Source organism: Oxyura jamaicensis, chromosome 8 (genome assembly GCF_011077185.1).
Source record: "Oxyura jamaicensis isolate SHBP4307 breed ruddy duck chromosome 8, BPBGC_Ojam_1.0, whole genome shotgun sequence".
In the NCBI taxonomy this organism is placed as follows: Eukaryota; Metazoa; Chordata; class Aves; order Anseriformes; family Anatidae; genus Oxyura; species Oxyura jamaicensis.
The window spans coordinates 21,904,006-21,931,761 of record NC_048900.1 but is presented as its reverse complement, the minus strand read 5'-3'; the positions used below and the strand labels follow the sequence as shown (position 1 = coordinate 21,931,761).

Genomic DNA, 27,756 nt, shown 5'->3' with positions numbered 1-27,756 from the left:
ACCTCAGCTGTGTTTCCTGGCCCAAAAATATTAATTAGAAAAACTTTATTATATCCACCATTAAATTGCACTGAGGATTTGGATGAATATATTAAATATGCCAGACATAGCTGAGCTTTATGTGCAGCATAATTCATATCCATTAGTAGAAGAATGAAGGATGGTTTGTAGTTGTGTATGCTCTTCTGTAAAGTGACTTTAGTTTTCTAAGATGCATGTTGTCTGACATCTTCCGTGGAAGCTCTGCTGGCTCCTTCAGAGACCAGCCTTTGTAGTCTGTCCCAGGCTGACAGTCAGGCTTTCACCTCTGTGAGGTTAGACACCTGCGGGGCAGCCATCTGAGAGCTGGGAAATTCATCCATGTGGACCCTGTAAGTCAAGGATGAGGACATCTGGGGTCTGCTCCCAGATAATCCCTCTGTGAAAATGCCTCTGCTGTATGCTGTAGGCCATGTGAAATATCCGAGCTTTAACAATCCTCTGCTAGTTGTAATCTTTCCTTGAACATCCTGCTACCAGATGCGAGGGAGGTGCTGTATGCCTGCGGAAAGATGACTTGTCCTCTGCCAGAGTTGAAGGATTACCCTAAATGATGGTGGCCAAAAGCGAGCCATGTTAACTGCTGTGATGGAAAGGGCCTGTCCCAGGGTGTCGCCACTGTCTCTCCTTTCTTTTTTTTCTTTTTTTTTTTTTTCTTGGTTATGGCAGGGACTGAGCTGCAGGCATGCGTTCTGTCCATATGCAGCACTTACCAGCATAATATGGGAAATGGAGCATTGTTGCATTCTGTGGTTTTGAGTGAACAAAGGCTAATATGTCTATTTTGAGCTAAGGAGGAGTATTTTATCTACTGTTAGTGATAGGCTTGTCTTTATGGCTTGCTCCTAGCACTAGCGGGGAGCTCTGATCTAACAACTTAGAAATTGCTGTAACATATGTGAGCTTATTTGACCTCTGATTTTACAGGTTCATCTAACCAGAGGTTTCTCATTCCTGTTACCCTATAGCTAAATTAATCAGGCTTTATCCTGCAGGCCAAACTTTGCCTTCAGGAACACCTGCTTAGTTACATTGTCTTCAGCAGACCTTCCCGAATGTAACTGTTCGGGAACTGGTAAATGTAGTGTTGGTAATGCACAGGCAGGCCAAGATCTCTGTGTGCCTGTCTTAGCTTTGAGAGCTGTGCATATGTAAATACAAAGTGTTAACTACCTCCCAAGTGAAGCCTACAGATGACAGTCTAGGAGCAGAAAGAGAGAAGATCTGGTAAGTTTATATATATATATATATAAAAAAAAAAAAAGGCATTTTCAAATATAGTCATACAGTAAACATTCTCAGGGGGAGTATACAAGTAGCCAAGACCATGATTTTATTTGGAGATTCAAAGGCCTGGCAGTTCGAAGAATCAGGCTGAAGCTTTGGGCCAGTATCTGCTTGGGTGAGGCTCTGATGTTGCTGTTCTCCAAAGCTGCCTGCTGTGGACGCTGGTGCGTGCTCTGTTCTACAGCTGCCATCTTGGAGAAGCTCTGAGGGAAGAAACATACTATATGGAAATTGTCAAATATTTTCATATGAGGCAATTCCAGGGTAGCAGCAACTGTGGGAGCTCTAGGAAGACAAAGTGTTGGCAGCTGATGAAGTTCTAACCACTGCGTTGTCTAGACCTGCTCAAGCCCTGACTTTCTCATGTGAGAAACAAAAGCAATGCTTAAAACTATCTTTGAAGTCTTTTTTTATACATCATAGTAAAGTGAGAAAAAAAGGAGCAAGCCCGATCTCGTTTCCTTCGTGGATCACTTGAAGTGACTGACTTTCAGCTACCATGTTGGCTGTTTCTTGATCTCTGGACTTTGTTTTAATGAAATAGCAGGAGCTGTGGCAAGATGGGAGAATTTCCAGTACACTCATTTGTTCCTCTGCAAAATACAATAGACATCTTGAGGGTGTTGCTTTTGTTTGTTTTGCTTTTAATGGCCCCTTTGAAGGGTTATGGTGGTCTTGTTACATGAACTCTAGAACTCTCAGTGCTTGGTTTGCTTTTCAGATCCTTTTCATTTTCTTTTTTTTTTTTTTTTTCCCCAACCCCTCCTGCTTTTTAAGGAGGGGGTGGAAATGGAGACAAGGAGGGAGTGGCGGAGAAAATGAGAAGAGGGAAGATGAGTTTTTTGTTAGAGCTAAGAATCCTGTTACTGGTAAAAATATAGATCCCATATAGAAACGGTTCAAAGAACCTTTGGCTTCCCCTTCTCTCAGGAGGAAAGTTCTGTTGACAAAACATCCAAAGCTGTAGAATGCAAATCTAAATCCTTGAAGAAAAACCTTTTTTCTGACCTTTGCCTTTTTCCTATCATTGGATTTCACACTCTTCGCTTTCCTGCCATAAAAGAGCAGCTGGTGGGGAGGGACAGGGGAAAATACACAATCTCCTGAGTACCTGTTGAGTATTAAATGTTTGTTTGCTCTTGAGTCAAGTATTTTTGTAATAATGAAAAGCATTACAGAAAGGAACATTTTAATAGGATTTCTAAGTGGTGTATGCAACTCTTTTTCTCAGTTTGGTTGGAATTTGTTTTCAGGACTTGTTGCGTTGATTTGTTTGTGGGTGGCTTTTTTGTTGTTGTTTTTTGTGAGTTGTGGATAGCTGCACTGGTTTTGAGAAATACCTCTCCTTCAAACACCACAACAAGGAGTCTTGATTTTTCTCCTTTGATTATCAGAGCAAATCTGTCAAAAGCTTTTTTTTTTTCTTTCTTTCTTTCTGTGCTGTTAATCACGGTGGTGACAACTCACACATTTAGCATACTCCGTGGAGTAAACAAGTGCAAAACAGGATCAGATATATCCATTCAGTTATATTTTGGTGCCCATCAGGATGGGCTGGGAAACAAATTTATTGGTGGTGCCTAGAGAGACTAATGCTGCTGGGGAAAGGATTTTCAAGGAAATGGTTCCCTGTCTGGGTAATGAGAGCTTATAAAAAGCCATGAACAGCCTGTGCATGTCATTCACTCTGGCAAATAGCTGCAAGATGAGATACTAGAACGAAAGAAATACAGTTTGGGGAAGTTTCAGAGCCAGTTTGGGGCTCTTTGAAGAGGGAAAAAAATAAATCTGTGCTCATCCCTGGAGCCTGGTTTTGCCAGTGACATCTCTCTGACTTAGGGCTTGGCAGCATGAAGGAGTGAGGAAATGATGAGAATTCCATAGCTGCCTTTTTTGTTTTCAGAGAGAGATGGGGCAAAGGTATTTGTTTTCAAAGCACAATTACAATGGACGGGGAACTTTTTTGCTCCACCTCAGATATTTATGGTCATGCAAAGTGAGACAGTAAAAGACACCTGTTGGAGCAGGTCTAAATTTGGAGCATTTCCTTTCAAGATATTGTGGGCTGTGTAAGGGTGAGTTCAGTCTTCGTGGGTGTTCCATCTGCACAGACGCAGGTGCAGGGCTTCTCCCAGAGAATATGTTAATAAATCACCATGACAATTCCAGCTACTTATTACCTCATGTGCTTCAGACAGAAAGGAATACCTCATCTATAAATATATGTAGTACTAACATTAGTAACCTTGCAGAAACAATGCAGATCTGTTTTTAAGATATTTTAATAGAAAGAGGGGGAGAGAGGGTAAGACGGGGGAGTCTTTCCTTCCCTTTCCCCTTGCATCATGAGAATAAAAATGACTGGTGTAGTGTAATTTTGAAAGTCCGCATTGCCAAGCGGGTAGGTAATGGGAGTTCAGAAATAGCTTTGATACACTTGATTTCCTTTCTATCGCCTTGGGATATTGCCTTTTTTTCTGCTGATAATTTGTCTTAAATAAGTGGATCATATATAAACACTGCAGCTTCCTTAGCTTTTCTGTTCTCTGCCCCTGCTCTCCCTGGGAAATCGGCATCTCTGAAAAACTCTGCTACTCCTATGGCGATTCATTTGTTTTTTCTTATAAAATAGAGTTCCATGAGGAAGGATGGGGATGACACAAATACAGGCAGATGCTCCACTGGGTAAAGCATCCTGAACTAGATCATGGGCAAGATGTCCTCTTTTAGGGTTACCCCCTCCACCTTGCCCCCAGCTGGATGTATGACTGAATACTTCCTCAGTCACATGTATCAAAATGAGTTGCGTTACTTCTCAGAGATAAACAGCAAGACTTGGGTAACTTGGTTCATTTTTCCTTGTACTTTAGTGAGTGGTTCCCCAAGCAAAACCAAGCAAAACCACTGGCAGATCGGAAAGGAGGGATGTGATAACCCAGCTCAGAGGGGGAACCCTGAGGAGCAGCTCAGGACAGACTAGGGAGCAATAACTCTTATTTGGGCTCAGCTGTCTAGAGGATTAATATACATATGTTAGCTTTGTGTTGCTCCCATGTGGGGAATAATGATAGTTTAATATTAGCAAACTTTCGTTACTAAGTTTTCTTTGTATTCCAGTGATTTTTTTGAGGAATATTGTGGAAAGATGTTGGATGTTTCTTTTCTCTGAAATGTGACTTTTTTGAAAGTGATGCGTAGAACTTCATGGTTTAACTGCTAGTCCAAATCTTTTCTTGCAGTTATTTCAGATCTGCTCTTTTCATAACTAAAAATAAAATTTTCTGACTAGCATCCAGAAAATAAGTCAGGTTCATTTTTGGCTCCTCCAACAGAAAACCAGGAATTCTACGTGTAGATGTAGGTAATAATCCTCTTGCAGATGCACAAGCCAGAGAAGAATCTGGTTCGCCTTCCCAGAACTGAATTAGTTTCACAGTACTAGTAGGAATTTAAAAAGTTGTAAAAAGTTATTTTAGCCAGTAAAGCAAGCGGATCTGACTCTGAATCAAAACAGGGAAACTAGCTCTATTGAATAAGAGGGTGTGATTTTTATACACTAACTTCTCAGACTATAACCACACTCTAAAAATCTTGGTGTAGCTTTAATCATATTTCTTTACGGAAGAGGACTTTGCTAAATGCTTCAGAAAAGATATTGGCCTGTGAGTTTTTGAGGCATGAGTAAGGAACAGATGCTCATAAGATGCCTTTGGAGGTCTTACGTGCCTGTTTAGAAGTTTCTAAGTTCCCTAGGAGTAACTGCTGTAGCCTAAGAGGAATTCATTTTCTTAGAAAGTTTGCATTTTTGTTATGCATTTAAGCCTTGTTCTGCTTTTTCTGTAAATATGTTGGGGATGAGTGTAGCCTTCAACTTCAGAAACTGAGTATTTTAAAATGATTCATTGTTTAGAAGATAGATTTAGCCAAATATAAGGAAGACATTAATTTGGTGCTTTTATATGTGGTGATTGTACAACAAACATGAATGCACTATCAAAGCAGTTCACGAGACATTGGGCATTTTATTTTAAAGAGCTGCTATTACTTATTTTAATACTGTTGCTTCCACTGGATTTTACTGTGTTTTGCTCCTGCCATATTATTTTATTGATTCAGTGAGAAGTTGGAAAGAATGTACAACGTCTTCGTGTCCTGTTTATAAAAGAAAGGTCGTGCTATGTCTTGACAGCTTATACAGGTAAGAGGTCATGAATCTTGGAATCTGGAAATATTAGCAAGGTCTTCTATTAAATTTAGCTATAGAAAGATTTATTGACAATCGGTTTTATTTTACTGCAAGATCCTTGCCAGCATTACGGTAAGCATAAGACTAAAAGCAGAAAGTTTGAGGCTCAGCATTTGGTTTCTAATTGCAACACACATTTACTGACACTGATTGTCATTAGTCACTTGTCTGATGCTGTGGTCTCAGATTGGCATTTAGTCCGTGATTCAGTTTTACTTTTTGAAGGTTTCAGAGTAGGAAGAGGTGACTGTTGTTTGGATGCTGTAGAGTACATGTGACATGGTACGTGTAGTGCTCTGAATGAGTCACCATACTGAAGCTAAATCACATTGTTAGTCTAAAAGCAGGTTGGCTCTTGAAAAGATGTCAAATGTCCTGTTCATTTTTTAAAAAGATGTCTCAGTGTTTTAATACAGCTGCCACTGTGCAATTTTTATCCATGCATTGAGTTCATTTTACAAAGTAGGCAGGAAAGGTAGCCATCACTCATTGTTTCTATGACATATTTACCCACGTTGATCTAGATGTAACCTATATGATATGGAAGTTCCTCTCAATGGTCTGGTTAGGGGAAAGGCACAGAATGATCAGTGTTTTGCTCTCAACATATGTTTTCAACCATTGGGTGTGTTTGGAGAGGTATTGTGTAGCTGCCTGTTGAAATCTTAGGGGTTCATCTTGTGTCCAGCACCCCCAGAATGACCAGTAAGCAACAGAGGGGCACAGACTCCTTATTGTACGGTTGGGATGGTACAGAGGAAAAAAGCCAAAGGTCAGAGGAGTTATCCCTACTTGTGTGAGTGCTGTCAGGCTCTCCCCTACCACATGTCAGCCATGTGTTCCTCATCAGCGGGATGTGGAACTCCATGACGCAGAGCAGACTGGAATGTGGAGTTAGTTAACACCCGCCGTTGGGGAATTTATCAGCCAATGTGGAATACAGGGGGGAGGAAACAGCCTAGTTTAAAGCAAAGTAAGGGTGAAATGAGGCATGTGACTGTTCCTCTTCAGTTAAAAGGTCTTATTCTGCTTGGAGCTGAGGTCCTGATTCCTGAGCTCAACCAAAGCTTACTCCTGTGGTTTGCCTACCATTCTGCATTTCTGTTTTCTTGGGTTTTAATCCTTTAAATTGTCATGCTTAGCAGAAATTTTCTGCAGTGTTCTGGAGGCAAACACCCTTGGGAATTTTGTAAGGAACTATTCATGTAGCTCATGCTAAGAAACCCGGACTTTGAAGAGCCTTTTCTTCATCGTGGATGCTGAGATCCCAAACTTGCAAGGATACCTAAAAGCGATAGTCTCTCCATGAACATTAGCTACACTCGGTATCAATTGAACTGTAGTTGCCTATTTTTTTTAACACTGATCTACTACGCTTACTTCATGGCTACTGTGAACTCTAACCTGGATGATTTATTGTAATGTTTAGCACTGCTAAGGATATTGTTGAAGTCATAATGGAAAGAGTCAGAATATACAACTAGCTGGTTGAAGGTATGTGTGCCCAGGATTCCTTATTGGGTTCGCATTCGACTTTACTCGCAGCAAATATATATCTTTCAAAATGTTTCCATTCATTCAGAATACAATGCTGAATTCCCTCTTGAATAGCTGTTGTGTGGTTCTCCCCAAACAGCATTGTGCTGGCAGTTTCTGGAATTACACAGGAAATGAAGAGCATAGCAAACTTTCCTTTCTCTTGCTAAGACAAGCTCCCCGGGAGTTCTTCCAGTAGATCGAGTAAATAGCAGAGATCTATTCCTAAGGGCACCATGTCCTCTACAGTTCTGCTTTGAGAAATCCTAATTTTCTCTGGCTTTAAATCCTTCCTTTCTCTTCAACAAATTTATTGCACCATTTCTCCAGCTAAAGAAGATTAGATTGAGATGCCTTTTACAAGCACTAAAACTTCTTAGCCAGTTGCCTTAGAGATTTCTTATAAGACTTTCTCCTTCCCCAGTCATCAAATGTGCAGTACCCTGGTAGGAATTGAGAGAAAATGCCCATTGGACCTTGATATCCAAATTGTCAGTGCAGAACGCTATACCTAGCACAATTACACATTTTAAGTATAGCTTGCATGTACCTGCATACCTCTGTATTGGCCAGGAACAGATATTGGTATTGCTTTGGTTGATCATTTTGTATTCCTTTAACCTTTAAAAAATAAAAGGGAGGGGCGGGAGCGGACAGTGCTGAGGAGTATTCATAATTCAGATTAGTGAAAGCTCAAGATTTGGAAAGACCTGACTCAGTCAAAACGTACAGATTTTAAAATGGAATAATTTAAGGCGTTCAGACAGAAAAAATTTGGCTGATGGACTTTAATTAAACTCCAAAAGTTGGAAGCAAACCAGTAAGAAAGCAAGGGAAATTCAAGTTAAAGCTGAACTTCTAGTTTTTCTGCATATAAATCCTCCAGCAGCTGGTGATATTTGCAAGAGCTCGAGAGACTGTCTTTCAGTATTCCCTTTGATTTTTCTTTGCTTTATTATTCCCAAGCTGTAGCATTAAATATCATTTCAGAGGCCATGCTTGTCCCGAACTTCTCTCTGTTCCATCTCTATGGTACATGTTTTCACACATGTATGCATATGTGTAATATATAGCTTTGTTCACTACTGCATTGGTACAGCATTTACAGAACTAGGTGTGTTGGTGTTTTTTTTTTTTCTTTTTTGTTTTTTCTTTTTTTTTTTCCCAAATGAGCTACAGCGTTGCTGAAAATACCTCTGAAATTCCCACTTCTGTGACTTTGAGTCTTCGCCAGGTAGAATAGTAATAACAGAATCACGGCCAGCAGTGCCATAAATTTCAGCTAAAGTATCGGGTAAGAAGGCTGATTTCTGTTTGTACTGTTGTTGGAGATATTTATGCAGGGCAGGTCTTTCAGCAAGTGTGATTATTTTCAGAGAGGCCCTCTCTCCATTCTTGCATTAGAATGTTCTGGGGATGTGTGCAGGGAATGGCACCTGATGAACAGCAGTCAGACAGAAGGAATAAAATCCCTTGAGAATGAGCCTTCTCTCTATGGCTATTTTTCACTTCTAAGGCCACTCGAAAAATATTGTTCTTCAGGTAGATCCCTTTCTGAGATCCCTGTGTTAGCATTTGGGTGCCTGCCATTTTCCCAGAGCAAGAAGCTACTGAAGACTTAAGCTTTTCAAGTAGGAAAGTATGCGCGCACACATTTTGCAGCACCAGACGCTATTGAAAGAATAATGGACCCTTCCCACATTCAACTCCATTCTTCATGTGCTCACTCCCAGACCTCTGGAGCCGCTGTGCTAGCAAATGATTACATTCTGCTTCTCTTCCGTAACTCTTCCTAAACAAAATGTTAATTGAGACGTTGATTTATACAATTTAGATTCCTTTGGTAAGTCAGCGTAGTTAAAGGTAGCCTCTGGTTATTGAGGGAATGGATCACTGAGCCAAATTAATGCTCGCTGGTGCGTTTTTCTGTATCTTACCATTTGGGGAAAATAGTATATGTGTAAAGTTAAAGGAATATGCCTCCTGCATCTGTTGGTTTTAGATGTATGCCATGATAGGGTAGCTCTAGAATGCAGGATTCTGTGTGTTCTGGTTTGTATCATTAGGTGAAGGAAGCAATCTGAAAAATAAAAATAAAATAATAATATTTTTTTTTAAAAAAAAAACCTACAGCATTTTTTGCTGAAGTCAAAAAAATAAATAAATGTTTGTATAAAACCATGAAAATGACCAACCTTTATGTTCACAGTGCTAGAGTTCTCTTGCTCTTTAGGTGATTTGGTACTGGAAAAGGTAAAAATCAACATGTGAATTGTGACCTGTTTGCATTAAGAATGCCTTGTAAATAATGTACAAAGATTTTTCACTTCTCTACGGGGCTTTATGGCCTTGAGAAGTCCACTTAGTGTTTGTCTCTCATGATTTCTTCACTTTTTCAAATGAACACAGTATTATTTTCCTGCCTCATAGGAGCATAACTCATGAATGTTTATGTCAGTACTGTAAATGTGAAACGCTGCTCGGAGTGCAGAGCGTTAGCTGCTGTCTTTCCTGCATTTCGAATCAGAGCAGTACTTGTTGAAACAATCTGCAGGAAGCAGCTGATGTAACATACATACAGCATGAGCTACGGGTCATGTTTATACCTAGCTTTTCAGTTTCAGCCACTCTCATTGCTGTGTCTGTCAGACCCCAGGAATATTTAAATGTATCATCGTGTACAATACTACTCATTCTCCAGTTTTCATTTAAAAAAAAAAAAAAGCATTGGGCATATGGTGAAAATTGAAATATGTTTTGTTTCAAATCAACAAGCCACTACTCCTGAGTGCATGCTATGGACTTTTTAGATAGGTGGTTCCTTGCGTACACATGCGTTGGTTTTATGAATACCAGCTCGAGTCTGGCACAGCTCGGAGTGGTGCAGCTGAGCTAACATGCGGCTGTAGTGCTGCCAGGGCCAGCCAGGGCTGGCAGTGCGTAGCTGTGCCTGTAGCATGGCCACTGAGCTAGCGAGTCCTCCTGGGGCTCAGAGCATGCCGAGGAGGTACCGGGGGACTTGGCAGGAGCCAGCTTTGGAACCAAAGCAGTCGTATCCCCTAGGCTTTCTGAGCTCCATGGCTCTCTGGATAGAGGAGAAAAGGTGATGCTTATGATTCTTAATCCTTGTATTCATTTTGCTGATGACCACTTCCTGTTCGGCCATGTGATGATGATTATTCTGAGAAAAGAATAAAAGAATTGAGTTTTTGTTACCCTCGTATACAGCTTTGGTCATCGCTTTCAAGTTCCACCAAAATGCAAATATCAAATGATTTCATCTTTTATTTCATCAAATAGCTTGCTTCCTACAGTAGGAAAATGATTCTCTGTGGAATGCTATCACTCCAGAGACTAACTGCTTTCATTTCCTCCAAATGTTTCTAAAGCATGCCAACAATTTCCGATGGGTGATCTGCTTTAAAAAAGTCTTTCAAGGTGATTTGGACATCCATGTGTGACCTGCTTATCTACCTTAAGGAATGTTTTATGCATGACGAGTTAATGCTTTCTGAATCGTGGGTTGTGGTAATAAACAGTGATACTGCTCTGCTAAATGCCTCAAAGATTGTGTGCATAAACGAAGATCTAGGATGCGAGGAAACAATCCCAAGTTATGCCGAGGAGGTTTAAATTGGATATTAGGAAGAATTTCTTAATGGAGGGGATGGCCAAGCATTGGAACAGGCTGCCCGGGGACGTGTTGGAGTCCCCATCTCTGGAGGTATTTCAGAGACGTGTGGATGTGGTACTGGCGGACGTGCTTTAGTGGTGGGACTCGGCAGGTTGATGGTTGGGCTTGATGATCTTGAAGGTCATTCCCAACATAAACAATTCTGTGTTTCTAATGAACGTGTAAGTCGAGAATACAATGAACAGCAGGAATGCCAAACACCAGGGCTGAAGCACAGGTGAGTAACCTGCTGCAAAGAAGTTTTGTCACTTGACTTGTTTCTTCATTTTCATTTTTGAAGTCATGGAAGATTGTTTCACCATTTTGAAGGCAATGGGTAGTTCCTGATGCAAGGATATGAATTTGTGCTGATTTCAGCGACAAGAATTGGCTGTAAGATTTACTTCAAGTCTCAATGCCAATATACAGACTTAGGCTACTGCAGTTTCCTCAGGTTTCTAGGTAAGCTGACACGTAGCTGGTGAGTTAGTGTTTGTCTTTGGTCACTGCCTGCAAAGTTACTGGATGGTGAAGAGGTAAAATCTGAATAGAGCTGTTCAGGGTAAAAATGGTTGCAATGAATGGGGTTATGGGAAGGTGTTCCGCATGTTAGCGGTTTGAGACCACAAGCAAATGTGTGCTGCATGTGTCAGGGACTTGAGGACAATTGCAGTGCGTGCAGGTGAAAGATATTGGGGCCGTAACTTCAGAAAGGCTGAGCTGATTTCTAAGAGTAACTTTACTCATCAAAATTGTTGATCCCTGCTTGCTGCAGGCCAGCTACAGTGCGATTACGGAGAATAAGATGAAGTTTGTCAGAGGAGAGAAATTATGGAGCCTCCAAAACATTCATTGCATATAGCCACTGACTTCAGCATTGTCTCTAAAAGTAGATAACTTCCTATTTACACTTAGAGTTGATATTTATTCCTCAAATTCTGGAATGTTTTGGCTTTTAAATCCAATGGAAGGAAGGAGTGCCAGAGACAATTTGCACTGACATGGATCAAAATAAAGTGAAAAAAAAAAGTGGAGGAGAACCCATTCTTTAGAAGTCTTGTATGATTCCTTAAGCAAAAACATCCCATTCATTGCCACCATTTGTCCTGAAGAGAATCCTGCATTCACATCTCTGAGGATCTGATTTTGTCAGCCAGCTGGATAGTTGAGAAAGACCCAAAACTGAGGTTAAGAGTTCCAAAAAGTAAGAAGCAAGTGTTCTTCTGTTACTTGACCATTTTGCGCTGACTTGCGAAGCTGAGATTTTCACCAGAGTACGTTTTGCATGATTTCTGAGTGTCTTCTGTTAGTGTAGGGATTTCACTGCTGAATGACAGCAGGTTTTTAAGCACTGCTATCACTTCTAGCTGCACTTTGAAAGGAGAGGTGATTCTCCTCACCAGAAATAGAACTGCTGTACTGTATGGTTTGTACTTCCAGAAATTCCTTCAGGGCTTCAGTTTGTATTTGATTTTTGGCTGGTTTGCAAGATTATATGATCCAATCGATCCAGTCATATTTTTAATTGAAAGCATACATAGCTTGTATACACTAAAAAGTATAATTTGCGTGTAAGGAAGAGCCTGTGAGAGTGTGTTTGAAAGTTCTTATCTGCACCTGGGCATAGAAAAAGTTTAGCGAGTGGTTTTGTGTGTATCCGTTGTATATTTATTTCTTTATTTTTTTTTTATCGATGTACGTCAGAGGTCTAAATACAAATAAAGTGTGCTATGCAGGCTAATTAAATCAATGCCTCTGTGGAAGAATTTTGTTTCTGGAATTGCTCTTGTAAATCTGAGATATAAACAAAAACCTAGTTACTTTTATATCATTTTCCTCTGCCTCATGTACGTGATTTTGGAAGTTGGAGAGTTATATGTTTATGCCTGTTTTTATAGCGGAATATTTGCGTGGCTGAATTTTTATTGAAGCATACTTCCTGGTTTCCTTAAAATTGAGCAAGACTACTGTACAGTGGGAACATACATTAATTTGAGTCACTGTGCAAGGCTGTTCATTTTGAAGCTGTTGAGGCAGCAAATTGTTCTCCAGTGTTTCTTCATTAAAAGTTGTTTGCCACTTTTGTAGAAATTGCGGCTTCAGCCAGTGAAAGTAAATTGGAAGCTTCTCCTGAAAGGAGGATGCACAGAGAGCAGCGTGTAGGCCATGGGATCTTCCTGTACCTCCTCCTGCCCTACCTGCAGGTGATGCAGGTACCAGTTCATTTTCTTCTCTTGCATTCCACTTGCATGCCTGAGCAGTCTCCAGAGGCTGTGTTTAAGCTGATTTTAGTTTGTTTGTTTGTTTGTTTTTAGTGTGTTTGCAGTATCCTTGTAGACTGAACTCATTGAGCTAGTTCCTTTAAAATGTGGAATGCAAAGATAGTACCTGCATAAGAGTTCAGAAGTAAATGGACCATACGATTATGGATGTCATCCTTGCCTTGCATTAGATATGAAATTCTGGCTTTTTGATATCAATCTATTTTCTACTTAATTCTGAGATACTCTTAAAACCTACCATTTGTAAGTTTATCTTCCTTGGTGCGAATAATCAGACCCCCCTACTTCTGCTGAAGTGCAAAAGCTCCCTTTTATTTCTAATAGCAAAATATGTTGAGAGCAGAGCCCAGAAGTTCAGATGTGAAGAAGGAAGCATAATGCTAGTCTTTTAAAGCTTCCTCTTCGTTTTGGTTCTGCTTACTGCTGCTTACTTCTCTGATTATTCTTTTTAATACTGTTCTCTGCGAAAGCAACCTTTGTAGACTTGGCCCTTTTTTCATACTGCTAATGCAGTCTAGAGGCTCAGCACAGGTCTTTATAGTCAAAGCTTGTTTCTAATACATTTTTTCCTTACAAACTAAGGGCAGGACTGTACACGAAATCTCTGTTATTGTATTTGTGCTTTGTACTCATGTACTTGTTGACTGTTTTACAAGCCAGTAACGTAGTAGCCACAGGCTAGGAAGCTTGCCCAGAAATCTGGCATATTTAATTAGTGCTAGTAAACAAGCAGAGTTTCAAATTTAATTTTTCCTTCTTTAATTCCTATAAACCTCAAGCCATTTAAAACTTAATTTTGACACTAGTTTCGTTTATGCAGTTGGATAAGGCTGAAGCAGTCCACAACCACAGACGGAATAGTCCCAGTCTCTTCCAAGCAAGAAGGGAATAGAAGTTGTTTTGTTTTAATAGCATTTGAGGTTGCCATAAAACTGTAAATGATAATCTTCAGGTCATCCACCATACATTTTCTTTTTCTTTTTGTGAGGCTAAGTGTTTCAAGATGAGGCAATTGCCCTACCATGGGTTTAGCCTTGTAAAGAGAAGGACTGGATTTGTTGCCACTCTGCTCTTTGTACAGAGCAAATTATGGAGGCATCTGAACTCTCTTACCCGCCATGGCCGGATTATTGCTTCTAGTCTGTGCGGTTTAGGTCACTACCACAGCTGGCATGCTTGGTAGAGAGTTCAGTTGCTGTCTTCTCCTCTTTCTTTTTCAGTCCTGGCTTGTGATCCGTGGTGAAAATGGCTCTGTGCTACTGCTTTTTTCATTAGGAACTACTTAAGTCTAGATTAATGATGTTTCTCCTACTTACTTAATTACTGAAGCCAAGCTGTCACCTGATGAGAGGGCGTGCCAATGTCTCTGCATCACAGCCATAAAACAATTGCTAATTTTAGCAAAGAGCTGGACTTTGTAGTTGCAGCTGAACATATATATATATATATATATATATCAGTATTTAAATTGTTCAAATACACTGAGCAGTGTCTTAATAGCTGTCAAGACAGCTTTTCCTTCAAGACTTTTTTTTTAAAAGAGCAGTGAATGTCTCTTATAATTAAAGGCAGTTCCCACCTACTGTGCTGAGCTGTGCAGAACAGCACTCTTCTTTGCATGAAGCTTTTAATTCAGCAATAATTATCCAAGGAAAGAAGTTAACCTGCAGCTCAAAATATCATCTCACTGCATTGAATTTGCCAGAATTTATTCTTGCCCACTGCAATGTTTTAATTGTCACGTTATCATTGTGTAAAAGCAGCAAAATACCTTTTACTTTACCTCAAGCTGTTATCCAGGTCTTAGCAGTGGGTGAAAGATGAGGAAAAAAAATGGAAATCCAGCTCTGTCCTCAGTGTAATGCATGTTTATGTTCAGTTGGGCTCCATGCTGTAGTACTCCAAGCTCAGTGTCACCCTGGAAGCATTTTAGGTGTAAGCTCAGAGTGGCGTCATGCGGCAGCTTCTGCTGTGGCTATTAACAAATCTGGAAATTTGAAATCATGAGTAATCCGGTCTAACCAGAAACTAATGCAGTGTGGTTGTAACTGCTGTAATTACTTGTTGAAAAAAAATGCAAATTTGGACTTTGGGTGGATGTTAAATTCTTCTTGTGGTAACAAATTTCCCTGTGTCCCCCCCCCCCCCCCCCCCCCTTGATATTTATGTTAATCATGCCCTGGTATTTCTGATGGTGTTCTGTAAAACGCCAGTTACCTATTAAAAGAATTACTCAGAGTTATTTTTGTTTGAAAAATGAAGAAATGTCTGCAATTGCCTTCAGTCTGACTTCAGCTTTCCTTTGCTTTTGAATTCTGTTGTCACTGTACAACAAGAATGATGCATTCTCTAATTTTAAGGCTTTGTTTTAGTGACAATCTTACCTGATAATTTCAAAATATTTGCTACCATATAGTGTAGTTTCTTTTGAACTAGAAAAGTATGCAAGTATCTGTGTTACCTGTGTGGTGTTTCTATCGCTTGGTGCATTTCTTCACTGCGGAACTGGGCAATGTTTTAATGCTGATGTCATCCTGAGCCCTGATGGCTTTCTGTGTCCTGAAAGCTCCTTTCCTCCTGGAGGTTGATGTTGCCCTACCTCCAGGCTGTCATGTGTTTGAGGATGCATCTGAACACATGGGCTGAGTCATGACTTGAGCTTAGCCAAGTCAGGAAACCCCTCTGCCTTAATTTAGGGAAGCAGGATTCATCAAGTCTGACTGCTGACATCTCGCCTAGTTTTTCCTAAAATGTGTTTTTCTTATAGGTACCTATTCAGTGTTGCTGATGTGTGTGGAACAGCCTGTGTCCTGGTTGTCACAGCCAGGCTTCCTCTGCAGTGGCAGCACAGCCACCTTTTATGCCCCCTTTCTTTTAATTTCTGCCTGAGGTGAAGACGTTTTGGTTAACGGATAAATTGTATGACTTTTTTATTGTTGGGATCTTGTCAGGGCAAAGAGTGGTTACTGTGCTATCAAATGCTAAAATGCTCACATTTCAGTGGACTTGAGGTGTGCATGGGTATGGCAGCAAAACCTCGTCACGAAGCAAAATTGAGGTAGCAGCTGTAGGTTGCAGGGGGAGATGAAAAAGAAGCCCAGGTCAAAGCGCCAGCCAAGGAAACTTCAGACCCTCAAAGAGCAGGAGCTGAGTATAACTCACTTCTTGTAGATGAAAGAAATGAGCATTGCCAGATTTACTGCAGAGGGCATCCCATGTAGGCTGGATTTTGGTAGTTTTCGGTAATTAACGTGTAGCACTTGATTTTTTCCCTTCTGTGGATTCAAAGCTCATGTCTTCTTCCCTTCTAGCCTGTAAGTGCTGGGGGGGGGGAGCCAGGCACTGCTTTGTCCATCACAAAGCAAGTATTGCTCTCTTCTCTCCCGCTGTTCTTCCTTCTAGCCCTCCTGACCTGCCACCTGACTCTTGTTGGGTTGTCCTCTGTCCCATGAAAGGTGTCTGTTTTGAATGCAACTGTCTTCTAAGAAAAGACCCACAGACAAGCGCCTTCTGGCATTGCAGCCCGCTTGTCAGGTGAAGATCCTAGCAAAGGACAGTGAGTGATCAAGTATGGCCTATGCACAGTCACAGATTTTTAAAGGGTATTTTTCATTTTAGGGAACTGATGGTGTAGATGGGTTTCATAAGGTACCTGGGAGGCTTCTCACGAGGGGATATGCAGAGGTATGTGGGACATCTTCTGTTTGTCCTGCAGCTGGGCCCTGTGAATGAAAGGGAAATGCATGTGATACTCTTTCCATTGTGTTTTCTGCTTCTGATTTTACTTGAAATTTTAAGGGGGTGGGGAAATTTCTTCGTTTCATTATTTCAAAGGCATGTGATTACCTCAAATCCCCAAATTTTGCAGATCCTATCTTTTAAATTCTAGCCACAAGTAAAATCCCCCTCACCTAAGGGGCACTGAGCATCTGCTGAGGCTCCGCGAGCAAGGCTGCGATCCGTGAGTTGCGGTGCTGAGCACGGTTTTGTTTGCCTTCAAGTCTAGGGCAGTGACATAAAGAAATTGTGGCAGCCTTCCTGTGTTTAAGCTATATATTGCTAGTGACCTACAGCTTTGACCCAGTATTCAGTTTCACTGTTTCCCATGCATTTACTGTAATTATTTGATTTAAGAAAATATATCATATGTCTTCTGCTTAGCCCTTTGGGAACTGACGTAGGAGGGATCAGCAGGAGCTGCTGTTCTTCGGTAGCCTCTGTACAATCCTCCAGCTTCGGTTGTTTGCTTAAAACTTGTTCCTCTTATGTGTTGTCATCCTTTCAGCCCCGGTGATTTTAGCGAACAATTATTTGCTAAGGTGAATTTCCACTATGCAGGAAGCAAAACGAACCGAAAATTGGAAATCATTAGAGTTGCCAGGTGCAAACTTCTAGTTCTTTCTCGTCCTTTAGCTAAGAAAGCATTTCCCAAAGCTTGATTAAATCTCTTAAATCACAGTTTAGCCCCGCATAAGAAAAATAAGCTCAGATACCAGATCTGAACGAAGTGACTAAGCCACGTCCCGTTGTGTTGGAATTGAATCGGTTGTAGTGCACGGTAATCTACTTCATTGTCATCCCGGCCTTAACTGTAGCATCAGATGGTTACATTGAATGTGCATAATAATAAGGCTTACACTTTGTATATACTGCTTTAAATATTTTGGCACACCACAGAAAGAACCTTTACGTGTGAGGCTTGATTAATCCTTTTCCTCTGTGTATAAAACAAGTAGCTGCCAGAGCTCAAGGGTAAAACCTATTAATAATGTCTCTCTGGCAGTCCCTGCCCTCCCTCACAGTGTATTCTCTTCTGTTCATACCAAACTCTGTACGTATTATCACTTTGGTCTCTCTTTTGCTTTCCAAGTTTCTGCTTAGCACTTGGGGTGTCTTAGCGGGCTTGCGTCTAGTATAAAAGATGTGCACAAGCCCTGGTTTTCAGTGGAGGACAGAGAAAGAGAAGGGGGTAGGGTGGCTGTGGGGAGCCCCGGCCCTTGTATTATTATATCGTACAGCTGTTAGCGCTCGGTGTGGCAGAGAAGACCCCTTGAACCAAGTTTAGGGAAAGTGCTGACCCCAGCAGCTGTGTCGGCATGCTCCCGGGGGGATGCACGTGCATGCAGCGATGTGGCCGTGCACCCAGGGAGCGTTCCTCTGGCTTGGGCTGGGTGAGAAATTGCTGTTCCTCTTGTTTTCCTAAGAGGAAGCTGAAGCAGAGCGAAGAAAAACTTTTTCTAGAGGGCTATGAGATGAGCTGGTCACGTAGCCATCAGCACCCTAGCTGTTTAATGCAGAAGTCAGAGATATTAATGTTAAATCATGGTGTTGTGCCAAGATAATGACTCTTTCTTTTTCAGGTCACACTGGTCTATTGTAAACCATTCCTGACCTTGAACAAATATTAATCCTGAGCTCTGACTGCTAACCTATACTCTCTGTGTTAGAGAAAATGATTTAATCTTTGGCTTTCGATGAAAGTAGGTTCCTTTACCAAAAACTTTTCAACATCTTTTTGTCAGAAGTAGGTTCATAATTTGTATTATACTCTCATGGGTATATTAATAATATAATACAACAAAGAAAAATGGCACGTGGTGAAGGTTTTAAATGAAAAATATTTATTATTCAGCAGGCTTTCGAGCAACTTAGGTCATTAGATCAATAAAACATTTAGATTTTGAAACTACTTGCCATTCCCGATGCTGGGCCTCTCCAGAAGCACCAACTGAGAGGCTGCTGGAGTCTGGTGCTCCCCAGCTAGGTACCGGGGCTGGTGATGGGGTGCTGATGTGAGAGCTGAGCTGCAAATGTGCCACGTCCTCAGGGGACCAGAGTGCACCTTACCCTCGTGGTTTTGTAAATAAGGTTGTTATCAAAGAGAAGGATGAGAAACAGTGAGAGCTCAGGGTGACTCGGAGCTGGGAGATGGAGGTCAGGGTCACCCAGGGCCCACGGCATGTTTCATCCGCCAGGCAGCAGGACCTGATACTGTCTTCACATCAGGCTTGGGAAGGGGATTTTTGCCAGGCTGTGCCCCTTTCCTCGCCGTGCCAGCTGTCTTACATCACCGAGGTATTCTTCCTAGCACGAACTGAACCAGTTTTTCCACCCGAGGAGCAGCAGCATCTAATTAAACCTCCCTCGCCCCTCCTTTGGAGCCTGGTGAGCGGGCGCCAGGGCCCAATTTTGCAGGAGGGCCCCGCGAGGCTGAGCCGTGCGCTGCCTACAGCTGCTGCAGTTCAGCCCAGAGGTGGCAGCATTTCACTGGTGGGCAAAGGAGGGCCTGGGATACAGTGGGGACATTCATTTTGCTAAGTGCTTTGGGAGCTTTTTGGCCAAAAGCGGTGTGTAAAATTAAGGTCATAAGGTGTCTGGGATTTTTGAAGAGCCAGCGTAACAGTGGCCTTTTATGATCAGGGAGTTTACAGCCAAGAGCTGTCCCGTAAATGAGCAATGCGATTTGGGGCTTTTTATTTTTTTTCCTTTAAAAGCAGGAATGCTCGAGACATTAAAGGTGGTCTGGCAGCTTTTGCCGTAAGACTTCTCCTGGTGTTGATCTGTGCGCTGGCTTTGCATCAATGCGAGAGCACCACAAGGCAAGGGTCAGCCCTGTGCATTTGACCATGGTGGTACCCTTCATGCAGGAGTACAGGACGTGTTGTGGGGGAGAGGGAGAAAGGAAAGACTTTGGCTACATAGACTTTCAGCTACTTGCCATTAATTAGAAAATAAATGTATGGAATCCATTGCTTATACTTTTAATTTTTGTATTTCTGGGGAGGTGGGCTGGCAGGGAGATGAACTAGCACTCTGTAAGCCCACAGCGGACATAATTCACCTATCAGATCAGAAGGCAGGTTAATAGTAGTCATGATTGGCTTTTTATTGTGTCGTTGCTCGGATTAGTGCTGGAGAACAGATAGCTCCAGGTCCTTGAGATTATTTAAAGGCCTTCATCTTTTCCATCAACAGCTGTATGGAGTTAAGGGGAAGGAGGCCATGGGATTTCTCTTTCTCAGCTAGTTTATTTGTGAGGTGGTGAGGTTAATGTGGCAATATCCCATGCTTAGTAGAGAGGCTTTTTGGCTTTAAGCATTGTGTGTGCTCCCTTCAGATTTATGATTTTGACCCCAGCCTGGCATTATCGCACTGTCAGTGGGAGTGCAGGGCCGGTTTGAACCTCCAGCTCTTGGTGGTAATCTCTCTTAATTAGTTTACAGTTGAAACAATTGTCCGTCTTTCTGCCTTTAAACAAGGGAAGTTTGCTCTATCAGTGGTTGATTTCCCTGAGGGAGGAAATCCTGAGAGAGGTTATCAGGAAGAAAAAAGCTCAGGCTCTGCTTTCAAAGCGATGCCATGTAGGAAGCATGCATCAATCCTGTTAGTACTGCTTATTATTTCACAATGGCGTGTGAGGAATTACGGGCACAGACCTTTTTAAGGACTCTCGCAGACCTTTATGCGCTCTCGTCCCGAGTCAGGATTTTGGGGAATTATGTGCTAATAAAAGCTAATTTTACACATTAAACTGCATTCTTTGAAATTGCTCTTTTAATTGCCGATCTTTTCCCGACTTCTCAACAGATTTCGCTGAGCCACCTCATTGTCAGCTTTCTGCCAGGGAGCCCTCCATGCCTCATCATTAGGGCTAAAATCTGCCATCACTTAACATAACACACACAGCTTACAACCGGGAGCAGCCCCCTCCCTTGCACGGGAGCACAGACAATAATAGCCGCTATAGTGGCAGCGCCAATGGGAGTTTTACCATGTATTTTAATGACTCGTGCTTGATTACATTTGCTAGATTGAACTGAAGTTCATTTAGTAATTGGTATGATTCTTTGAGGGTTCACATTTGACATTCCTCACTCATTAAAGAGCTCCAACAATGGCTGTTGCAACTTTCATCTCTACGGTGACCCTCTCAGATATAGATCCAGTCCTTTGCTTTTGATAAACTACCCAACCCAGCGTTCATTAACACTTAGCCATCTGCAGCCGGCCCCTCCTAGCACCTTCTCCGTTGCTTTGATGGTATAATTAAAAGCGTTCTGCATTATCTCCTGCAGGCCGATAAGTCGAGGTGCGTCAGCTCTCAGTGCATGCATTGTTTGTTGTTCGCTTCTCTCTGTATCAGCTGTTCCTTGCGACCGGCTCATTTTTCATATGCTGTAAAGATTAGCTGATGGAGTGGGAGATCAGAGGCATGAGAAGGGAGCATGGCTTTCAATATTAGTAACCAGATGCTCATTTGAAATGGTGATGGAGCTTTGCTGTTATCTGTTAGATTATTTATTTGGCTCCTGTTCTTTTACCTGAAGATAAACTGGTTTGAATTTTTTTAAGAACAAAGCTTTAAAGCAGAAAGACTCATCTATATTTTTCATTAGTCAATGAAAATTAGCATCATCTTTAGTGGCTTGTTATAGATAGAGTGCGCTTATCAGTCTGGTTTAGTGTGGCTATTCTCTCCTCGAGTCTGGTTTACAGAAATCACAGCTTTGTTTATGCATGTGCCTAAACTTGCCTGTTTGACCCTTGAAGCTGTGATTATAATATTAATCTATGGGACTATTCTGTTGCAAATCACTTAGGTGGTCTGTATTTCAGAGGATTTTCATTGTGGGACCTCCCTCTTGTCCAGCATGATGTTCCATTATTGTTAGTATATTCTACATTGAAAGCCAACTCAGAGTGGCGTTTCAGTACATCTTGTCTGGCTGTTTTATGTTTTGGGTTGGTTTTTTTGAAAGGGGGAGAGTCATGGAGCTGCAGATAGGATAGCACTGTGCTACTGTCTGTCCATTTACACGGATTTTATATAATGTTGTTATAAAGTTGCTTAGCTACAGTAAAACTTAGTACAATACTTGCAGGGAGATACAAACTTCAGCCCACAAATCCTGGGTGCCCTGTGGTGTTGCTAAATAATGTTATTCCAGTTTGCAGGTGGGGAGACTGGATGTGTGAAAGCTGCTCAGACATTGGCAACAGAACTAGCATTTATTGAGGAGTTGCTGTTTTGCACTCCTCTGCTTGATGTCTAGCCCTTGTAGCCTTCCCCTGCCTTGTGTTTAAGGGGGGTCTTGAATAGGGAGAGAAAAAAGTAGCATTCCGGCACTGAAAATGGGTCCTGTTTGTCATCTTCAAGTTAAGAATTGCTTTTCTTTTCCCTCTCCTTCCTGGATTGCATCATTTCTATTTTTTTGTTTGTTTCTTGCCTTCTTTTATCGGTTTGCTCATATTACCTGCTTTCTTCCCTGTTTTACGTCTTGTCGTTTGTCTCTCCCTCATTTCAATAAATTAACATAGTCAGTTTATAAGTAAAAGGGAGCACTTTTTCTCAGACGAGATATGAAAATTCTCCATCCCGTAAATCCACAAAATGTGGAAATCATCATCAGGATGCAGAGCAGTAGCGAGTCTGCAAATTTCCAAATGCAAGACCTCATTAAAGTCAGTGGATTCTTTTTGCATAAGGAACATTGCTATTTGGGCTGACTTCCACAGGAACATCTGGGCCACTGATAACATCAGTACTGGAGCATTGCTAGGTGAGCTCATGTTTTGTTAATGAAGTAATCTACTGAAAGTGTGTATATCATTCTTTAGTATCATATACTTTACTCCAAAGTGCCATACTACTGTTATAGGAACTTTTCTTTATGAACGGGACTTAGAGAATGTCTTTCTAGTTGTTAATATGCCTGTCTTGAATTGAGTGACACGCTTGAGAAACACCATCTACATTTATAAAATGTTAAGACTTAAATACTTCAGTAGTTTAATGCATTAATTGAGAATTACACTGGGAAAAAAAAGGCTTATTAGGACACCTGATATTTTTGGTAGCTTAGGTGTTAATAAGGATTCAGTGTGTTAGTACTGGTTTACTAAATATATATCTATATATATATATATCTCTACTGGCCCAAGTGGTGTGTGATCTCTCTGCTGAGCTGACTAAGTAATAACTGATATTGATCACAAACATCTGACTTCAGTGTGTCCTGGAATAAGAAAACAAAGGTTGGATGGAAGGCACTAGTAAGATGTGTTCGTTAGCCTTGGGACTATGAGTCCAGTTACAGATATTTGGAAGCAGTCCAGTGCAGTTGGACTGTTGGTGGGTTTTGTCGGTTTTGTCCTTTTTTTTTTTTTTTTTTTTTTTTTTTTTTTTTTAAATCTACAAGCTAATTGTTCTTGTGGCTTTTCTGTCCTGAGAAATAGTAGAGAATGTTCAGGCATCCAAAACTCTCTTACATGGAGCTACAGGTGTGTGGAAAGGAAGGTAATATTGGCATAAAATACCTAGCTGCTTTGAGACAGGTTACATGAAGGGTTTCCACTATCTAAGATCAGAAAATGCATAAGGAGGAGTAATAGATGAGTCTTTCTGCTTTAAAGCTTTGTTCTTAAAATAGCGAAGCTGTTAAAAGACTTCTAAGTTACTGAAATATTAACCTGCCACTGGTCTGAAAGGTAAGACTTCCCTGTTTGCCATTGTTTGGCCAACGATGAGAGGGAGTTTTACTGATCTTTTCCATCTTATTGGGCTGGAGAGGCAAATGCTTTGTAATTGAGCTGTGGAAGTCATTTGTAATGTGTAGCACAGGGAAGACGAGCAGACCCCATCTCCTTCTCCTATTTGCCTCCAGGAAGAGCTGGAAAAAAATACAGTAGTGTTGTGTTTGCTAGCGGAACATGCACAGCCTTGCATATTAAGGCAGGCACTTAGCCAGAAGCTTTGAATTATTGTACCCTGACATTACCCACTGTAACTTTTAGCACTCTGGGCCCATTACTTTGGCTTCCTGCCCAGTAATGTGCAATTTCCACTTACATAAGAAGATGTAGCAGGAGTAATGACTCCTTGGAGGAGGTATTTTCTTTCGCAGCAAATCAGCCCAGGGCCAGCAGGTGTAAGTTTATAGACACAGTCCAGTAATGGCAGTCTGCACAGTTCTCCTGTCTCTTCTCCTGTCTCTCAATCCAGCAGAAGGTGGAAAGGAACAGATCTGCCTTTGCAAATTTCTCAGTCTGCTGACTTGATTACAAAGTCAAACTCTTGCAAATAGCCATGAAAAACTAAGTGATTTTCCTTTTTTTTTTTTTTTTTTTTTTTTTTTTTTTGTCTTCCAGGCACCCTAGAATGCACATCAGAACAGGGCTGATGGATGCCCATCTATACTGTCTGAAGAAATATGTGGTAGACTTCCTCGTAGAAAACAGGTAAGCAACCAAGCACAACGTGAGGTAGCAGCAGGTGTTGGCATTGACATGTGGTTCATACCAGAGCTTTTAAAGGAAGATTTGTTTTGTTAAATTGGCTGACATACAACAGAAATGTAAAAGAAGCAAGTCAAAAACAAAAACAAACAAAAAAAACCTTTACAATAAAAACAATACCAAGAGTTATGTCTGTTATTCTTTTTAATCTAGTAACAGCAAAAGTGAAAGCTAAAAGTTTTGCCTCGTTTCTGCATCTCTTGTTTTCCCAATGTAACTGTGCTTCTTGGCTGCTCATTTCACCAGGGCTCCCCCATTGTTAGGGCTGTGAATACATTTCTGACCTCTGATTTCCCCCACCACAGTCTGTTTTGGCCTTTGGAATCATCTTTTCTCTCCCCCTTTGCATCCACCACCACTGCAGGTGGGCTATCTCTGTAGCATCCTATGTTTTTAGCTTGTGATGTTCCCCTGTCAAAACTCTGAGACCACCCACTGAGAGTAAGAAAAACATCCATTTATGGAAGTGCAGTAGGATCTTAGCTATAATATTTCATGAAATAGCCAAAAAAAAAAAAAAAAAAAAAAAAAAAGCCCAACTGTTTATCTCTAAAAAAACAAACAAATGAACAACCCCCCTCACAGTAAGTAGTTCACTTGTGGAATTGATGTCTTGTTCCTAGACATTTTACAGCTCTCTCATGTATATTACATATATCGAATGCTCACTGAGTTCTCAAGAGTTTTTCTCCCTTTTAAGTAAGATGAAAGATAAAGGGGTTGGGTAAATGTTGTGTTCATAGTGCTTTTCTTAGCAGATAAACTGACATGTGAGAAAACATGGTGGGTGGGTGAGTAGGGGGATTTGTGGTGGTCTTGACCATATATAAACGTGGTGATGCAGTTGTACGCGTGATTAAAGGAGCTCTTCCAGAATACGGTTCTGTGAGTGAGTTAAAATTAAGTGGAAAATCTGTGTTAACCCCCAGGGCAATTTCTTGCCATGCATAAGAATAAAGCTTATCCGATGCTGTGACTGGCACATGGGGGCATTGTGCAAGTCATTTTAGATCCCATTTGTGTATGGGAATGTCTGAAAGGTGAGAAGGCTTCAGAAGCAGCAGGTACTTTAAATCTGGAATGAGCCCTTTATTACCTGTATTTTAAAAAGTTAGTGACCTTTTGGACACTTTGTAGATCCTGTGGTAGCATGGAGCAGTGTTTATGCCTCTCTTTTGTCATAATACGTGTAGAGTTCATTTCTGGAAATCCCAGCCATCTAGTTTTGCTGGGGTAAGACATTTCTCGAATATTAGACATTTCATGCATTCTTTTTTTTTTCACTTGGTACTTCGTTATGTTTTGAATTTCGATCATTAGGTCTGTGGGACAAGGATGGTCTTGGTCAGACGTGTCACCGTGTGTGACACAATGAGGCCTCTAAACATAAACTGTGGTAATTTCACATTTCAAGGCTTTGTGCCTTAGTAAAATCTTTAGTTTTGTCAGTGGTAGGATTTTACCTTGTATTAACCAAAGCCAGGAGAGTGAAATTCTGCTCTGTACTCCTCTAGTTACCCCCAAGTGAGCGTAGAACAAGTCTACTGACTCTTTATAGGTTTGACCGCGGATTTTTCTTTTTTATAGAAATCATTCTCTTGTCTTCACTATTTTCATGAACCTGTGCTTATTTTGCACGAGGCTTCCATTACAAATACATGATCACAGCAGCTAGACAGTATTTCTAAGATCTGTTCACAACATTTGCCTTACCTAACTGCCTCATTCTCTTTGGAGAGAATATGTGCTGCTTATTCCGTGGACTGGGAGAGAGTGGGTTGCTAGTAATGTGCTTAACTGGCAAATCTGGAGAATGGGACTTTTGCCATGATGAATAACTTGGGCTTTCAGGCTTCTGGCACTGGTGGGCACTTGCAGCTTGTTTTTCTTCTCTGAGGAAGGGGAGGATGGTGCATACCCTGAGATCTTCCCATGTTTGGCAGCAGTATGCCAGGGCTTTTGAAAGACTCTGTAGAATATTTTTGCCTCAAAAGTACCGACATCCACATTATTGTTTGGCTTTAGGGATTCTTTTTAATACCTTGTTTTTTAGTCTAGAGAGAACCTACGGTAAGACGTAGCCTCTCTGCAGTTTTGCACCAGGACTGGAGAAGCTCAGATGCCTTGTTTAAGTTGTGCATGTTTAAAACTAACAGCAGGGACTAAAGTGAACAGTGAAGCTCTTGTATGGTGCCAGGAAGTACTGACACAGTGTACTTCCTCAATATTACAATATTTACATTGTGTTAATATTTTAACAGCGGGGCTTGATGGCAGGCAGAACACCTTTTTTTTTTTTTTTTTTTTATTGTCCATCGCTCAGTGAAGCATTTACATATTTTTTTTTTCAAATTTTATTTTGACATACAAGAGCAGAAAAGATGTTGCCCAGCAATAAAAACATCAGATCTTACAACTGGCTATAGCTCACCATTTTGCAGAGGAAAATTATGATTACTTCCAGGTCAAAGAATTGCATGAAAACTAGCTGTGTGGAGGATCTGTTGCTCCTAGTGGGATAAAAGCCCAGTGTAGTCCCAGTTTAGCTGCAAAGAGGTGGTTAAAATGGCAACAAGCTCTCCCATGGTGAATGTAGTTTGCATATAGCTGCACCTGTAACAGTAAATTGATTCCTCCACTTTGATCAGTTTGATATTTGTATTACATGCACGTGAAGTCTGAAATTGCTAGCAAGTACTATGAAAACGGGGGAAAAAAAGTGAAATGACTGAAATTTTGTTTTATCTGAGCATACAAATCTTGGCATTGAATGGATCTGGGACAACTCTGCTATACTCTGAAAAAAAGGCTCAATTGATCATTCAGCTCCAAAATGGAGTCATGATAGCAGGGTTTTATCAGCTCGGCCGCTGTCTTGCTTTGTGGTACTGGACAAACTCCTTATATTTTTCTGTGCACTTGTCTCCACTTCTGGTTGTGATTGCTTGGAGAATAACCTGGTTTTGTTTGGCAATGCTGAGTTTCTAGTTTTGGGGGTATTAGGAGAGGTCAAAATACTACTTAGTAGTTGGTTGTTCAGTTCATAGTCCTTTAACGTGTTTTTTTTTATGAACTTTTTAAAAAGGACTGAATAGTAGATTCTCCTGCCTGAAGTTTTATTGCACTATAGGAAATCAAACAGCTTCCTGAGTTTTAAAAAGCAAAAATCTGTAGTGCCTTTGAATAGAAGAGGAAATGGTCTGTTTATTAGAACCCCTTCAACTATGTATGTACTGACAGAAATTGAAAATATCACGTCCCTAACGTTTAAACATGGGGAAATTATTTTTCAGGGGATGAAACTGCTTTTTCTTTCCTTGCCTAGGAGGAACAAAATGCATTTTAGCAGTTAAAACCCCCATCTCCGTTTATCTCTCAGCTCCTAGTTTAACAGTGAA

The 27,756-nt window shown here is 41.0% G+C and overlaps 1 protein-coding gene across 1 annotated transcript in view; it reads left to right on the top strand.

Moving 5' to 3' along the window:
- EIF2B3 (eukaryotic translation initiation factor 2B subunit gamma) overlaps positions 1–27,756 on the top strand; it is a 96,393-nt gene that overhangs the window by 24,702 nt on the left and 43,935 nt on the right. The window contains exon 6 of the mRNA XM_035333263.1: positions 24,212–24,301. Within this exon, the coding sequence (XP_035189154.1) occupies positions 24,212–24,301 (90 nt within the window). The remainder of the gene's footprint in view (positions 1–24,211; positions 24,302–27,756) is intronic.